This window comes from Crocuta crocuta, unplaced genomic scaffold (assembly GCF_008692635.1).
Source record: "Crocuta crocuta isolate KB4526 unplaced genomic scaffold, BGI_CrCroc_1.0 scaffold83, whole genome shotgun sequence".
NCBI lineage: Eukaryota > Metazoa > Chordata > Mammalia > Carnivora > Hyaenidae > Crocuta > Crocuta crocuta.
Window position 1 is genome coordinate 6940971 of NW_027529638.1, and position 16755 is coordinate 6957725.

At 35.6% G+C, this 16755-nt stretch overlaps 1 protein-coding gene and 1 pseudogene across 5 annotated transcripts in view; one reads left to right on the forward strand and one right to left on the reverse strand.

Moving 5' to 3' along the window:
- The window catches only part of RAP1GDS1 (Rap1 GTPase-GDP dissociation stimulator 1), a 173402-nt gene that overhangs the window by 118760 nt on the left and 37887 nt on the right, over nt 1-16755 (forward strand). For all 5 annotated transcript variants that reach the window (XM_077762333.1, XM_077762332.1, XM_077762334.1 and 2 more), the window contains one exon: nt 14730-14855. In XM_077762333.1, coding sequence (XP_077618459.1) covers nt 14730-14855 — 126 coding nt within the window. The remainder of the gene's footprint in view (nt 1-14729; nt 14856-16755) is intronic.
- LOC144230113 (small ribosomal subunit protein eS27 pseudogene) lies at nt 2875-3115 on the reverse strand (annotated as a pseudogene).

A 16755-nucleotide genomic window follows, 5' to 3' on the forward strand; every position in this document is an offset into this window, starting at 1 on the left:
GCGGCTCACCCCCCCCCCCCCCCATTTTTACAAAATTCCTAAAAACAATAGAGGACTTTTTCATAAGAATATGTTTATAACAGCATTAGAAAAAATTATGAGAAATCCTTGAATCAGAACATTTAGACAGAAATAGACCAATGCTGGAAACAGCCCAGTCATAACAGACAAGGGGACAGATGACTCCAGCACCCCTATCTCTTTTCTCTGTTTTATTTTTCTCTTTATCATTAATGGTACTCTTCTCTCTGGCTTTCCTTCCCATGATTCTTGATATAAAGTTAGAATTCCTAGTCTGAATCTACCCCACGACCATATTCATAATAAATTTCATATTCTGGGAACAGTGAAGCCAAATGATATTTTGTCATAATATAATAAAGCAAATTAATTAATTATATCCATTTTATAAATAAATAAGCAGAAGCACCAGGACTCTAACCTTGGATTTTCTAACTGAAAGCTCATGTTCTTACATACTGCATATTAAAGTCTGAATCTCAGTACTTTACTTTTTCATTGACTTAAAGGAATAGCGATTATTTATCAGAGCTAAATTTTGAAAGTCTTTTTTTTTTTAAGAATAGCGACATGTTTAGATTTAATTTATTTTCATGAGACAGCTAGTTTTTTTTAGTATGGTTAACACACAGTGTTAAAAGCCATTCTTACTCAGTGGGTCATCTCCTGGTATTTATGAATGTTCTTGCCTTCTATTCCCCTCTGCTTTTCTTCTTTTTCATGCTGTCTCATTATATCTATCATTAACGTAAGACCAAGAATGAAAGAACATTTATTCATTGTTTTACAAGATACTGTTTTCCATTATTAAAATGGATTATAGGAGTTCATGTTTAGTATACTTTGTAGAAATAAAACAGAAGTCATGTTATAATCCCTGATAATGTCATAATCTTTCTAACAGAAACATAAACACCATTTAATGTGAGTTGTCTCTGTTAAGGTATCAGAATTTGTTTGGGAGATTGCATAGACCAGCTTAATTCAGCCTCCTCTCCCTCACCTTTATTAAAAGATGGATATGCACTTAATTAGTTCAGTCCAATTTCATTGTTCCCATCTGTTACTGCTTTCACCTCATTTGGAGGACAAAAGATAAAAGAGAAATATTCCTTTATATACTAAGACTTCTAGAGTTTATATCATGAGTCTGTTATGTTCATGTACTAGCTAGGTAATACGTCAACACTGAAGTAGAACCCGTATGCTCCAGAATACTTTTCCCCATTTCAGTGTGTACTTTATTCCCCCTGAGTTAAGAAATTGACACAGTATTATTTTTATCAGCATAGGGTAAATACCAAGTCCCTACCATATTGCAGACTTCTGAATATAGCATATCACTATATACTAGAGTAACTTTTTTTGTCAGTATTTTCATTTTTTTTAATTTAAAAAAATTTTTTTACAAATAATTTATTGTCAAGTTGGTTTCCATATAACACCAAGTGCTCATCCCCACAAGTGCCCCTCTCCATGCCCATCCTTCCCTTCCCCAACCACATCCATCAGTCCTCAGTTTTTGTCAGCATTCAGGAGTCTCTCATGGTTTGCCTCTCCCCCTTTCCCCCACCATTTCCCCCCTTCTTCTCCCCCATTGTCCTCCGTTAAGTTCCTCCTAATCCTCCTATACGTGCAAACATGTGATATTTGTTGTTCTCTGCCTGACTTATTTCGCTCAGCATAACACCCTCAAGGTCCATCCATGTTGCTACACATGGCCAGATTTCATTGTTTCTCATTGCCATGTAGTATTCCATGGTATAGATAAACCACATCTTCTTGATCCATTCGTCTGTTGATGGACACTTAGGCTCTTTCCATGTTTTGGCTATTGTGGAGAGTGCTGCTATGAACATTGGGGTACATGTGCTCCTATGCATCAGCATTTCTGTATCCCTTGGGTAAATTCCTAGCAGTGCTATTGCTGGGTCATAGAGGAGTTCTATTGTTAATTTTTTGAGGAACCTCCACACTGTTTTCCAGAGGGGCTGCACCAGTTTACATTCCCACCAACAGTGTAGGAGGGTGCCCGTTTCTCCACATCCTCGCCAGCATCTAGAGTTCTCTGATTTGCTCATTTTAGCCACTCTTTTGTCAGTATTTTCAAATAAAAATGTTAAACAGCAGAAATTTTTGTTGTTTTTGCTCACAAAGCATATAACTTAAAGATAAAATATAAAATAATTCAATAAGTACAATCTGTTACGGAATTGGGGACAAAAAAAGGAAAATACAGCTCCACCTTTTTGTTCTCTTTGAGCCCTAGTTTATGTACATATATAATTTTTCTATATTCACAATTATAGTATGAATACAGTTTTAAAGTTTTCATTCTTATCTAACATTATAGATTAAGTGTGGTATTTTTCCCCTTTTTATTTGGTTCCACAATCTTTTATAAAGAAAATTTTCAGTTTAAAAGATTAGGATTTTGAGGGTAGAGATATTAGGATAAAAAGTTGCATTTAATTTCACTTCCAAGGAAAGGGGAAAAAAAGGAAGGGTAAGAGGATAACCAAAACATCTTAGAACCTGGGAAGAAAGACAAACAATAACTAACTTAGCGATATTTTGATACCTGAATCCTGAATTGGAAAACCAAGAAGTAACCAATTTGTTCTTTGGAATCTTCAAAAGGATCAGAATTTAGTGGTATTAAAATTTCTTTCTTTCTTTCTTTCTTTCTTTCTTTCTTTCTTTCTTTCTTTCTTTCTTTCTTTCTTTCTTTCTTTTGTTCTCTTTCTTCCTCCTTCCTTTTTCTTTCTTTCTCTTTTTCATTCATTCATTCATTCATTCAATTAAAACCTGTTTATTGGAATAGTTTCCTATTCATCTTCATTCAGGGTGCTTTTAGTGCTGCCTCCATCTGAAGGAACACCCTTCTGTAAGCTTTGCTTTTCTTCCCATAGACTGGCAAAGGACAGTAGAGAAGCCAACACAAAAAAATTCCTTTTAGGCATGGCCAAAGACAGTGGTGATTTTGTAACATCCCGGGCACTTTACTAAGAGCTGGAGCTCTGTACCAGGCACTTACTGTGCTGCTGCTTCCCCTCCTGCAGGGAGGGTGGAAGAGGTCCTTCGTGAGGGTCATGTCCTTCTGGGGAGGTCGCGACTGCTAGAAAGCCCTTTTCCACGCTTTATAGTAACTAACCCTTCCCATGTAAGCAAAAGACTATTCTCTCCAAAAAATAGGAAGTTTGTTGTCTGGGAACAACAGACTAAGTTGAAGTAACAGATACCAGAGTACCATTCCAAATACGGATTAAGTGAAAATAGATAACACTGATGGTGAGAACTCAATGTTAGATCCCATTTGTCATCTAGAACATAGACTTAAAGGACTATCTGACCACCCTTAAGATAATCTTGCAGTTAACAAGACCACTCATATTCATAGCTCCTAATCAGTTTTTAAATCCCAGTTTTAATTTTATTTTATTTTATTTTTTTCTCATGATAAGTGTACTCCTTAGTCCCCATCCCCTGTTTCCTTCATCCTCCAACCCACCTCCTCTTTGGTAACCATCAGTTTGTTCTCTATAGTTAAGATGCTGTTTCTTGGTTTGCCGGTCTCTCTCATTTTTTTCCTTTGCTCATTTATTTTGTTTCTTAAATTCTACATATGAGTAAGATCACATGGTATTTGTCTTTCTCTGAATGACTTACTTCGCTTAGCATTATACTCCCTAGATCTATCCATATTGTTGCAAATGGCAAGATTTCATTCTTTTATGCCTGAATATTCTAATAATATTCTTGAACCATTTATCTTTTTTTTTTCAACATTTATTTATTTTTGAGAGACAGAGAGAGACAGAGCTGAATAGGGGAAGAACAGAGAGAAAGGGAGACACAATCTGAAGCAGGCTCCAGGCTCTGAGCTGTCAGCAAGAGCCTGATGCGGGGCTCGAACCCACAAACTGTGAGATTATGACCTGAGCTGAAGTCAGATGCTTAAACAACTGAGCCACCCAGTGCCCCTAACCATTCATCTTTCAGTGGACACTGGGCTGCTTCCATAGTATGGCTATTATAAATAATGCTGCAATAAACATAGGGGTGAATGTATCCTTTTGAGTTAGTGTTTTTGTATTTTTGGGGTAAATACCCAATAGTGTGATTCCTGGATCATAAGGTAGTTCTGTGTTTAACTTTTTGAGGAATCTCCATACTGTTTTTCACAGTGGCTGTACCAATTTGCATTCCCACCAACGATGTAAGGGGGTTCCTTTTTCTCCACATCCTCACCAACACTTGTTTCTTATGTTTTTTACTTTAGTCGTTCAGATAGGTGTGAAATGATAACTCACTGTAATTTTGATTTTCATTCTCTGATGATGCATGATGTTGAGCATCTTCTCATGTGTCTCTTGACCATCTGTATGTTTTGTTTTTTTTTTTTTTGAGGAATCTCTTGTTCATGTCTGCCTATTTTTTAATTAGATTATTTGTTTTGGGGGGTATTTAAGTTGTTTCAGTTCTTTATATATTTTGGATACTAACCTTTTAATGGTTATGTTCTTTGCAGTATCTTCTCCTATTCTGTAGGTTGCCTTTTAGTTTTGTTGATTGTTTCTTTTACCGGGCAGAAGCTTTTTATTTTGACGTAGTCCTAGAAGTTTACTTTTGCTTTTATTTCCCTTGCCTCTGGAGACATTATCTAGAAAAATATTGTTACAGTTAATATTAGAGAGATTACTGCCTGTGCTCTCTTTTAGGATTTTTATAGTTTCAGGTCTCTTATTTAGGTCCCTATTCCATTTTGTGTTTATTTTTGTGTATGGTAAAAGAAAAAGTGGTACAGTTTCATTCTTTTGCATATGGCTGTCCAGTTTTCCCAGCATCATATGTTGACGAGACTTTTTCCTATTGAATATTCTTTTCTCCTTTGTCAGAGATTAATTGATCATATAATCATGGGTTTATTTCTAGGTTTTTTGTTCTTTTCTGTTGATCTATGTGTCTCTTTTTATGCCAGTATACTACTGTTTTAATTTTGTAATTACTTGCTAATTTAACTTGAAGTCTGAGATTTTGATATTTCCAGTTTTGTTTTTCTTTTTCAAGCTTTAGCTATTCCAGGTCTTTTGTGGTTCCATACAAATTTAAAGATTGTTTATTTCTGTGAAAAATAGTGTTGGCATTTTGATAGGGATTGCATTAAATGTGTAGATTGCTTTGAGTAGTAGACATTTTAACCATATTTGTTCTTCTAACTCATGAACGTGGAATAGCTTTACATTTTGTTGAATGGTGTTGAATTTCTTTCATACGTGATTCATAATTTTCAGAATACAGGTCTTTCACCTTTTTGGTTAAGTTTTCTCCTAGGTATTTTATTGTTTTTGTTGTAACTATACATGAGATTATTTTCTTAATTTCACTTTCTCCTGCTTCATCAGTGTATACTAATGCAGCAGATTCCTGTACACTGATTTTGTATCCTGCTACTTTACTGAATTTATTTCTCAGTTCTAGTAGTTTTTGTTTGGATGGAGTGTTTAGGGCTTTCTATATATAGTATCATATCATGTCATTTGCAAATAGGGAGAGTTTTACTTCTTCCTTACCTATTTGGATGTGTTTTATTTCTTTATGTTGTCTAATTGCTGTGGCTAGGACTTCAGTACTATGTTGAATAGAAGTGTTGAGAGTAGAATCCTTGTCTTGTTCCTGACCTTAGGGGGAAAGCCTCAATTTTTCACCATTGAGTATTATGTTCACTCTGGGTGCTTCATATAAGGCCTTTATATGTTGAGCTATGTTCCCTCTAGACTTACTTTGTTGAAAGTTTTTTAGATGAATGGATGCTATACTTTGTCAAATGCTTTTTCAGCATCTATTGAAATGATCATATGATTTTTATCTCTTCTCTTATTGATGTGACATATCACATTGATTGTCTTGCAAATATTGAACCATGCTTGCATCCCAAGAATAAATCCCACTTGAGCATGCTGTATGTTTTTAAAATTTATTGTTGAATTCAGTTTGCCTAGGGGCGCCTGGGTGGCTCAGTCGGATAAGCATCCAACTTCAGCTCAGGTCAGATCTCACGGTTCGTGAGTTCAAGCCCCGCATCAGACTCTGTGCTGACAGCTCAGAGCCTGCAGCCTGCTTCAGATTCTGTGTCTCCCTCTCTCTCTGCCCCTCCCTCACTCATGCTCTGTCTTTCTCTGTCTCAAAAATAAATAAACTATTAAAAAAATGAATTCAGTTTGCCTAATATATTGTTAAGGATTTTTGCATCTATATTCATGAGAGATATTGACCTAGAGTTCTTTCGTTGTAGTGTTTTTATTTTGCTTTGTTATCAAGGAGATACAGGCCTCCTGGAATGAATTTGGAAAATTTATTTCCTCTTTTATTTTTTGGAATAGTTTGAGAAGAGTGGGTATTAATTCTTGTTTAAATGTTTGATAGGGTTTGTCTGTAAAGCCATCTGGTCCTGGACTTTTTTTGTCTGGAGATTTTTGATTACTGCTTCAGTTTCATTGCTGGTGATTGGTCTGTTCAAATTTTCTATTTCTTCCTGCTTTAGTTTTGGTAGGTTATATATTTCTACAAATTTATCCATTTCTTCTAAGTTGTCCAATTTGTTAGCATATAGGTTTTCATAATATTCTGTTACAATTGTTTGTATTTCTGTAGTGTCGGTAGTTGTTTCTCCTCTTTCACTGGTAATTTTATTTAGGCGCTCTCTCTCTCTCTCTCTCTCTTTTTTTAATGAGTCTTGGTAGACGTTTTTATCAGTTTTGTTGATATTTTCAAAGAACCACCTCCTGGTTTCATTGATCTGTTCTATTGGTTTTGGTTTTGGTTTTGTTTTTTTATTTCTACATCATTTATTTCTGCTCTCATCTCTGTTGTTTTCTTCCTTTTGTTGGGTTACTCTTCTGTTAGTTCTTTTTCTAGATCCTTAATGTGTAAGTTTAGGTTGTTTATTTGAGATTTTTCTCTTTTCTTGAGGCAGGCCTGTGTTGCTCTAAGCCTCCAGAGCCACTTTTGCTGCATTCCAAAGATTTGGGACTATTGTATTTTCATTTTCATTTGTTTTCATGTAATTTTTAATTTCTTCTTTGATTTCTCGGTAGACCCATTCATTGTTTAGAACCCTGTTATTTAACCTCCATGTACTTGTGTTCTTTCTAGATTTTTTCTTATTGATTTCTAATTTCAGAGCATTGTGGTCAGAAAAGATACATGGTATGACTTTTTTTTTTTAATTTATTGAGATTTCTTTTGTGATAAATATGTGATCTATTCTGGAAAATGTTACATGTGCATTTGAAAAGAATGTATGTTTTGCTGTTTTAGGATGAAATGTTCTAAATATGTCTTTTACATCCATCTGGTCCAGTGTGTCATTCAAAGTCACTGTTTCTTTGTTGATTTTCTGTTTGGATGATCTAAGTGGGATATTAAAGTCCTCTACTCTTAACTACTCTATTATTACTGATACTAATCTACTGTATTACTATTGATTAGTTCTTTTGTTTTATATATTTGGGTATGCCACATTGGGTGCATAATATTTACAATTGTTATATCCTCTTGTTGGATTGTCTCTTTATTATTATATATAGTGTCCTTCTTTGACTCATTACAGTCTTTGTTTTAAAATCCATTTTGTCCAATATAAGTATTGCTACCCCGCCTTTCTTTTGACAGGCATTTGTATGATAAATGTTTCTCTGTCCCCTCACTTTCAATCTGCAGGTGTGTTTTGGTCTGAAATGATTCTCTTATAAGCAGCATATAGATGGGTCTTGTTTTTTTAATTCACTTGTTACCCTGTGTCTTTTGATTGGAGCCCTTAATCCACTTATATTCAGAGTAATTATTAATAGATATGTATTTATTGCCATTTTGTTACTTGGTTTGTGGTTGTTTCTGTAGATTCCTTCTTATCCTTTCTTCTCTTGCTCTCTTTCATAGTTTGTTAGCTTTCTTTAGTGATATACTTGGATTTTCTTGTCTTTATTTTTTGCATATATATTAACTGCTTTTTGATTTGAGATTACCATTAGGTTTGTATATACTGTCTTCTGTGTATAGCAGTCTGTCTTACGTTGGTGCTTGCTTACATTTGAGTCCATTCCTCACTTCTCTCCCTACCATGATTTTAATATATGGTGTCATACTTTACATCCTTTTCTTGTGTAAGTTCCTTGACTGTATTTTACAGAAATATTTATTTCTACTGTTTTTATGTTTTTTATCATACTCTAATTTACAGTCTTTCCTTTTTCACTCAAAAGAGTCTCCTTTAATATTTCTTGTAGAGCTGGTTTAGTGGTCATGAACTCTTTGAGAAACTTTTCACCTCTTTTTCTATTCTGAATGATACCCTTGCTGAATATAGTATTCTTGGCTTGCAGATTTTTCTCTTTCAGCACACCTTGAGTATATCATCGTGCCACTCCCTTCTGGCCTGCAAATTTTCTGCTGAAAAATCCTCCGATAGTTTTATGAGGTTTTCCTTGTATGTAACTGTTTTCTTTTCTTTGGCTATTAAAAAAAAATTTTTTTTGATTACTACTTTTTGCCGTTTAATTACTGTGTGCCTTGGTATGGACCTCCTGAGGTTTAATTTTTTCGAAGGAATCCCTGTGCCTCCTTAATTTGGATATCTGTTTCTTTCTCCAGATTAGGGAAGTTTTTAGCTATTGTTTGTTCAGATAAATGCTCTGCTCCCTTATCTCTCCCTTCTTCTTCTGAGATCCCTATAATGTGGTTGTTATTACCCTTGATGTAGTCACTGAGTTCCCTAAGGCTCTTCTCAATTTGCGTAATTTTCTTCCCTTTCCTTTGCTCAGCTTGGTTACTTTCCATTACTCTCTTCTGGATCGTTAGTTCATTTCTCTGCTTCATCTCACCTGGTATTTATTTCATCAAGTCTATTTTTAATTTCATTTACTGTGTTCTTGATCTCTGATTGGTTCTTTTTCATCTCTGTGTTAATAATTTCACTGATGTTCTCCACTCTTTTCTCCACTCCAGTGAGTATCTTTATGATCATTACATTCTCTATTAGGCGTATTATTTGATATCTGTTTCATTTTGGTCTCTCGCTGTGGCTTGATCCTTTTCTTTCATTTGGGAGATGTTTCTCTGTCTCCTTATTTTGTCTGACTTTCTGTGTCTGTTTCTGTGTGTTAGGAAAGTTAGCTACTTCTCTTTGTCTTAATGATGATAGTCTTATGAAGAAGAGGTCCACTGCACTGCAGGGACCATCTCTTATTGTGTTGCATGTGCTCTGCTGTTGAGTCTTGGCCTCTTTTTCCTTCATTCTAATTATCTACAGAGTCTCTCTGTTGTATGCAGTAAGGTGTGTAGTGGTCAGCTTATGAAACTAGACCTGCCCCTGCTGGGACTGAGTTCTTGCAAAATGAGCAGGTTAGAAGATATGTTATTGGCAGGGTTTGTACTGGTTTTCTGGGTAAGGAGTGGATAGTGCTGGGACTGGGAAAGGTGGATCTTGACCAAAGTGTTGGGGAGAGAGGCTCAGTGCAAACAAGTTAGGTAAGGAGTATGGAAGCCTCACTGGTTCCCATAGGTGGCTGTTGTTTATGCTGTGGGGCAACAAAGGAAATGGTGCCTGCCAGCTCCTTTATTCCTGAAAGGGGTCTCTCCATAATCCTTATCTCTCCTGGCTGTGCTCTGAGATGAGCAATTATTCTCTCCCTACCTGCCCCCATTGTCCCACCCCCTATCTAACCCCTGGTGCTTTTCAGACTGCTGGATCTACACTGTATCTGCACAAGCTGTTTGTCATGTCTCTTTAAGGGCAAGAACTCTGCTTCCTAATGCCTTCTGGGTTCTCCCAGAGCTGAGCCTCCTGATTTTTAAAGTTCCAGGCTTTAAGTCCTGCTGGTTTCAAGAACTCATGAAATTGGCCTCTTTCACTTTCAAAGGCAAATATTAGAGACTCATCTTCCCTGTTTGTGGGCTCTGTGTTGTGGAAATCTGTTTTCCACCCTTCTCTGCACCACCAGCTCCCTCCCCACCTTGGATGGCCATGGTTTATTTCCCTCCCAGATCACATCCTCTTCACATCTTCACCCTTCCTGCCTTCTTTAATGTGACCTCTTCCCTGCCTTTAATTATAGAGTTTGTTCTCCCAGTCTCCACGTCATTTCCTGGGTTATTTACGCTGATATGGGTGTTATCTAGTTGTATCAATGGGACAAGGCAAGCTTATAGAGTCCTGCTACTCTACTGTCTTCCCAGCCAACTTAAATCCTAATTTGTAATCGGTGTGCAGACAATGAAGGAGACGAGGATAGCTTCTAATGCGAAAGATAATGAGATAAATAATAGAAAAAAAACATTATGGAGGAAATAGAAAGTGTGCAGGGTGAGAAAAAAGAAGCTAATATCCTCAGATAAGTTAGAAAAAAATACTGTGAGCATGAAATGGTAACGGGATGCTATTTTTAAAGAAAGAGGAACAGAACGACAAAGGCTGAACAGTAAAAGCACAATAGCTAAAATGAAAGACAAATATGTTGAGAAATAGTTGCAGAAGTAAAGCAAAAAACAAGAAGATGGAAAATAGAATAAAAAATATAGGTAGAGAATTGGACCAAGAGTTTTAGCTTCTGTTTAGGAAGAAGTTGCCAAATAACTCACATATCACAGAACTAATATACATAATTTTCCATGATTAGAAGGGTCTATCAAATGCTTAGCCTAGAAGATAAAAATAGACCCAGATCATGGCCCATCAGTGTGAAATTTTAAAATGGGACAGGAACACCTGGGTGGGTCAGTTGGTTAAACAGCCAACTTTTGATTTTGATTCAGGTCATGATTTCACAAGTCATGTGATCAAACTTCACATTGGGCTTCACGCTGACAGTACAGAGCATGTATTGGATCCTATCCCTCTCTCTCTCTGCCCCTCCCATATTCATATTCTCTCTCTCTCTCTCTCTCTGTCTCTGTCTCTGTCTCTCTCTCCATATAATTAAATCAGCATTAAAATGGGACAAAGAACATCTTACAAATTTAAAAAAAAGTTATGTACAAAAGACTGTAAATCACTTGACATCAGATAACTCAAAACACTGGCATCCAGAAGAAAATAGAATACTGCCTTCAAAATTTGAGGGTAAATTATTTCTAATATAGAGTTCTATACCCAAACTGTCAGCCAAGTGTGAAGTTATAATTAAGACATTATCAAACATGAGCATCTCAGAAAAATCAATATCCGACATAGTTTTCCCCTGGAAGCCACTGAAGATGTGTTCCACCAAAATAAGGGATTTAAAATAAGAAAGAAGACTACGTAGGAATCATGAAACAGGGATCCAACAAGAAAACATGAATTCCTTGTAGTATGGTGATATGAGAGCCCCAAATGGCCTGTTTTCAAAGAGCAACCAGTCCAGATTGGAGCAACTCAGAAGGCTGCTAGACTCAGTATTGGGGTAATTCTTGGAGGAGATGAAATTGATTAAGTACCTAAATGAACTTAGTAAGAGAAGATCAGACAATTGATGGAGAACTTGGTGTTTAATTAATGATAAGTACTAGACAACTGATGAAAAGTTTGGAGTTGAATTACTGATAACTACATAGAAAACTAAGCAAGTGAAAACAATAATCCCAGAGGAAGTAAAAAATAATTCTAGGGAAAATGAAATACTGTGTTATTTAAACACTAATTATTGATATAACCAACGTATGGTATAATTACATTGTGAAGATGCGGGGATATGATGAGAGGGGGAAAAAGAAAGCTAAGGCTTCATCATTTATATTGGAAAGTCAACAAAAATACTTAAAACTAAAAAATTTTAAAAGTGGCAGTATAAATAAGTTATTTAAGGATATGGAGGTAAAACTAATGACTTAGCTAAAAGAGCTTTATATGCTTGCTTTGCTTGCTTCTGAGGAAGAAGAAATGGGAGAGGGGGACTGGATTCTTCTGGTAATAGAAGTATAAGACCTAACTATCTATTTAAGTTTTTTTTTTAATCCAAAAAATAACCCTTAAAAACCCTTGTTAAGGGTGTGTTAAGCATCCATGGCATTTGATTCAAATATAATGTCTAAATCACACTTCATGCTGCTTTTTCTCTTTATCTGCCTGCAGGATAAATATAGATTTTGTTCTTTAATTTGTGTACTAATCATAGTGCATTGTTTCCTTGCATTGGCAAATGGCCTGAATTAGTTAGCAGGAGTGACTTGGTTTTAGTTTATTAAGTGTTTGGGGGAATAGAATATGGATTGGCAAAAAAGAACACTAACACTATTATTTTTAAAAGGAGTGAGAGCACATAACTAGATAAATATTAACGTCTTTCTGTTTCACCTATGATTTTATGTTTCTGAAATTCTTCTCATTTGAAGAATCGTCTGAAGCAAAGAAGCAACCAACAGTGTTCAGGACTTAAGTCATCCCTGTTTATAGCAAAGTAACTTTTTAGGCTAAGGTGTGCTCACATTTGTAGAATATGATCTCTGAGGGTTTCGGTAGCTTATTGGAAAAGACATTCCACACTCCACTCTTCTTTTTTATGGCATTAGGAATCATACAAGTTTTAGAGTGGATTTTCATCATTTTGACATCGATCTTGTGCAGGTGCCAAAAGCAGCATAACCAGAGAACGAATCAAAACTGTTAAGATTTGTGTTTCTCCTTTCTCTTTTAAAGTTGAATTTGCATCATTTTTGATTTGACATTAATGGAGATTTACCTGAAACTAGAGACTAGCACCTAACTCTTATATTTACTTAACTGTTCATTCAGTCACACATTCAATCAAGTGTTCTTTTGAATACCTACTTTGTACTGGGCACTGTACTATATAAGCTGTTTGTGGTTGTTAATCTGCACTGTCCCTGCCCTCAAGGAGCTTATACTTTAGCTTATACTAAAGTTTATTTTTTTAAGTTTATTTGTTTTTTAAGTTTATTTATTTGGGGGGTAGGGTCAGAGAGAGAAGGGGAGAGAGAGAATTCCAAGAATGCTGTCAGCAGAGATCCTGACATGAGGTTCCATCTCATGAACCATGAGATCATGACCTGAGCCAAAATCAAGAGTTGGAAGCTTAACCAACTGAGCCACCCAGGAGCCCCAGAAATTTGTTTTTTAAACAAATTTACAAACAAAAGCATATAATTATAAACTGTCAGAATTGCTTGTATGAGAAAGTAATGGAATAAGGTGAAGGACTGATTTAAATTAGACTCTGGGTGAATAAAGCAGTTTCAGACAGTTAGGATTTCAAAATATTTACCTCCTGTACATAGTATTATAGTAGTTCTCTTTGGAAACTGCTGGAGGATGCTTCTACGAAGTGAAAAGCAAAAGGATGTAGGTAACAGAGGACCTAATACTGGAAGGAGAAGAAAATATCTATCAAGATAATGATAAAAAATAAATTCTAGGATGTCAGCTGTGCCCCCAAACCAAAGAATAAAAAATCTAGATTGAATTTGGTCAGAATTCTCTGAAAATTCTGGATAAATTATTGGGAAATCTGAAGCAGCAAAACAAATTAAGATAATTGGAAATAAATGGAATGGATTCCTGTTGTATTTTGGAGGTCAATTGGTAGACTTTGGTAATTCATTGGATGTAGAATTGAATGGAAACAAGTGAGCAGTGACTCCTAGGTTTCTGCCTGCATTGATGGATAGATAAACTGTTCACTTACCAAGTAAAGTTGGAGGAAGACAAATCTCCGGTAATACCAGAAGTCCTTTTTAGACATTGAGTTTGGATGCTAAAGGGGGATAGTCAAGTGGAGATGCCAAGTGGCCAGTTAAGTAAGTAGCTTGAAGTACAGAAGAGGGTTAGAGATGTGACTGTATAAGTATCAGCATACAGCAGCTGTTTTGATGCTATGGAAGGGAATTCAATTTTCTGTGATGAGAGTAAAGACCAAAAAGGTAAGAAAGAAAAGGATCAAGTTCCAAGGAACTGGAGAAAAGATCCCAGGTCTGGTAGAAAAGGAGGAGAAGTTTGAAACTGCAGAGGGTGAATGTGGGCCAAAACTAGTTTGAAGTGGGTATAAGAATGCATGTGAGTTGAGAAAGTAGAGACAGTGTATGTAGACAGTGCTATGAAGAAACTTGTTTGTGAAAGTGAACAGAGATTGGATGGTAGTTGAAGAACAGTGAAGTGGAAGAAAGTTGTTTTTAATATTGTTTTTGTATAAGAAATATTAGAACATATTTAATCACAGATGGTGGGGTTGTAGAGTGAGGAGATGCTAAAGAAGCAAGAAGGACTGAGACCCTAAGTACATGTGAAGAATTGACCTTTAATAGTAGACAATGTCAGGCCAGTGCAACAGCATACCACCTTAATGATCTGAGGGTAATAATGAGTCACCTTTACTTCAGCCATGTAAAAATGCAGTCTGTTAAGAGTAATGTTTCTTCTTTGACTAAAAGCCTTGAAACTATGAATTTGTAATTTAGAATTTAATTGTTGCTATGGTTACCTATATGTTATGCTAGTGAACATTTTTTATAGCCTTGAATAACACTGAGAATGTTATTTTAAATGCCATTTTTCCTTTTCAAGAGCATTTAAAATATATCTGATAGTCCCCGTATTTGAAAAGTATTTGTATTTATCAGTAATGGTACAAAATGAGCATGTATTGAAAGTAATAGAATACAGTTACTGCATTTACTCTAACATTGCTTGCTCTAAATGTTCCTGTCCTTTTTTGCAGAGTCAAGTAAAGAACAGTTTGCCAGTACAAACATTGCTGAAGAGCTGGTAAAACTCTTCAAAAAACAAATAGAACATGATAAAAGGGAAATGATTTTCGAAGTTCTTGCTCCATTGGCAGAAAATGGTGAGAAATTAAATGTACCTCTTGATTATTTATCATGTATGCTTTCCACTTTTCCTAATATTATTGAATTGCCAGATATTAAACTCAAAGACCTTCTTTGCTTTATTAATAATGTCTTAAGTTTTATTTTGGATATCCATAACTTTAGCTACATTATCTACTCCATGACTATATCTACACTGGCCAAAGCTACTTACCAAGTTCCTTTGATTTAAAGTCTTGCCAAACACGGTTCTGTAGCTTACACATTTTTATGCACCTGGAAAAGGCACCTGAGAGGCTGAACTCCACTTATGTAACCTCACGGGGCAAAGGGACAGTGTAAACACAGGTAAACTATTCCCATCTTTGCATTAAAAAATCTTGAGGGATACACCATAGGAATAAGAGTGAACCAGAGGAAACAAAACATCCCATATAATTTTTCAAATACAGATTATTTCTAGCACATAATCAGAGAGGACCAGATACATGAGGAGTCAAAACATTGTAAGCAAGAACCAGCACAAAGATCAAGCAACAACAACAAATCTCCAGATACCAAAATTTTTAGATATTGACTCAATACAAGTATGCTTATTGTGTTCAGAGAGCTAAGGGCAAGCTTAAAAAATTTAGAAGGAAACCAGAAAGTATAAAAGGTGACATAGCAGACTTAAAACAATTAGAAATTCCTGAATTGAAAAAATATAACCCCAAATAAGAACCTAAAGGATATGTTTAATAGGAGATTAAGTAGAGTTTTCTTAGAAAACCAGTGACCTGGAAGATAGATTGGAAGGAATTCCACAATGAAGTGTATAGAGAAAATAATCAGTATACATTAAAAAAGAGAATAAGAAGTACAGAAGATACAGTGGGAAGCTCTCATATACATTGTTTGGAGTTCCAGAAAGTGCTGGGGGGAGGCAGAGGCAATATGTTTTTTTAATTTTGGCATGGAATTTACCAGAAATTGTGAAAGATAACAAAGATTCAAAATCTCAAATGAATCTAAAACCTGACAAAAAGATATCTACCTTTTTTTATACAGAAACTACAAGAAACTAATGACAAAAATCTTAAAAATAGCCAGGAAAATAATAGATTATCTCAAAACAGATGATAGTTTGACTGATTGCTCATTTTCCAGCACAACAATGAAAGCCAAATGACAAACAATATCTTCTATGTGCTGAAAAATAAAAATGCCAACCTAGAATTCTAAACCCAATGAAAAACATCCTTCAAAAAACTAAAGGCAGAATAAAGATATTTTCAGAGTAAAAACTGAGAAAGTTCAACACTGACTTATAAGGTGATTACTAAAATTTTTTAAAACAACATGTAACTCCCAAACTAATAGAAGGATTTGTGGAAAGATTTATTTTTATTTTTTTATGTTTATTTTTGAGAGAGAGAGAGAGCACGAGTTGGGGGGCGGGGGTGGAGGCACAGAGAAAGAGGAAGACACAGAATCTGGAGCAGGCTGCAGACTCCAAACTGTCAGCACAGAGTCCACTGTGGGGCTCAAACTCACAAGCCATGAGATCAAGACCTGAGCTGAAGTCGGATGCTTAACCAACTGAGCCACCCAGGAGCCCCTGGAAAGGTGTTTTGTTTTTTGTTTTTTAACACACTTTCAATCCAAAATAACAGAAAAGAAGAGAGAAAAAGGAACAGAGAACAGGGGTTACAAATACAGCATTAAAAATATACTAGATTTAAGACACAGTATTATAGTAATTACATTAAATGCCATTGATCTAAATGCTTTAATTAAAAGACCAAATATCAACTGAATTTTTAAAAATCAACTATACTTTTGGCATACCTGGGTGGCTCAGTCAGTTGAGCATCTGACTCTTGATTTCAGCTAGATTATGATCTCACAGTTTGTGGTTCGAGCGCTGTGTCTCTT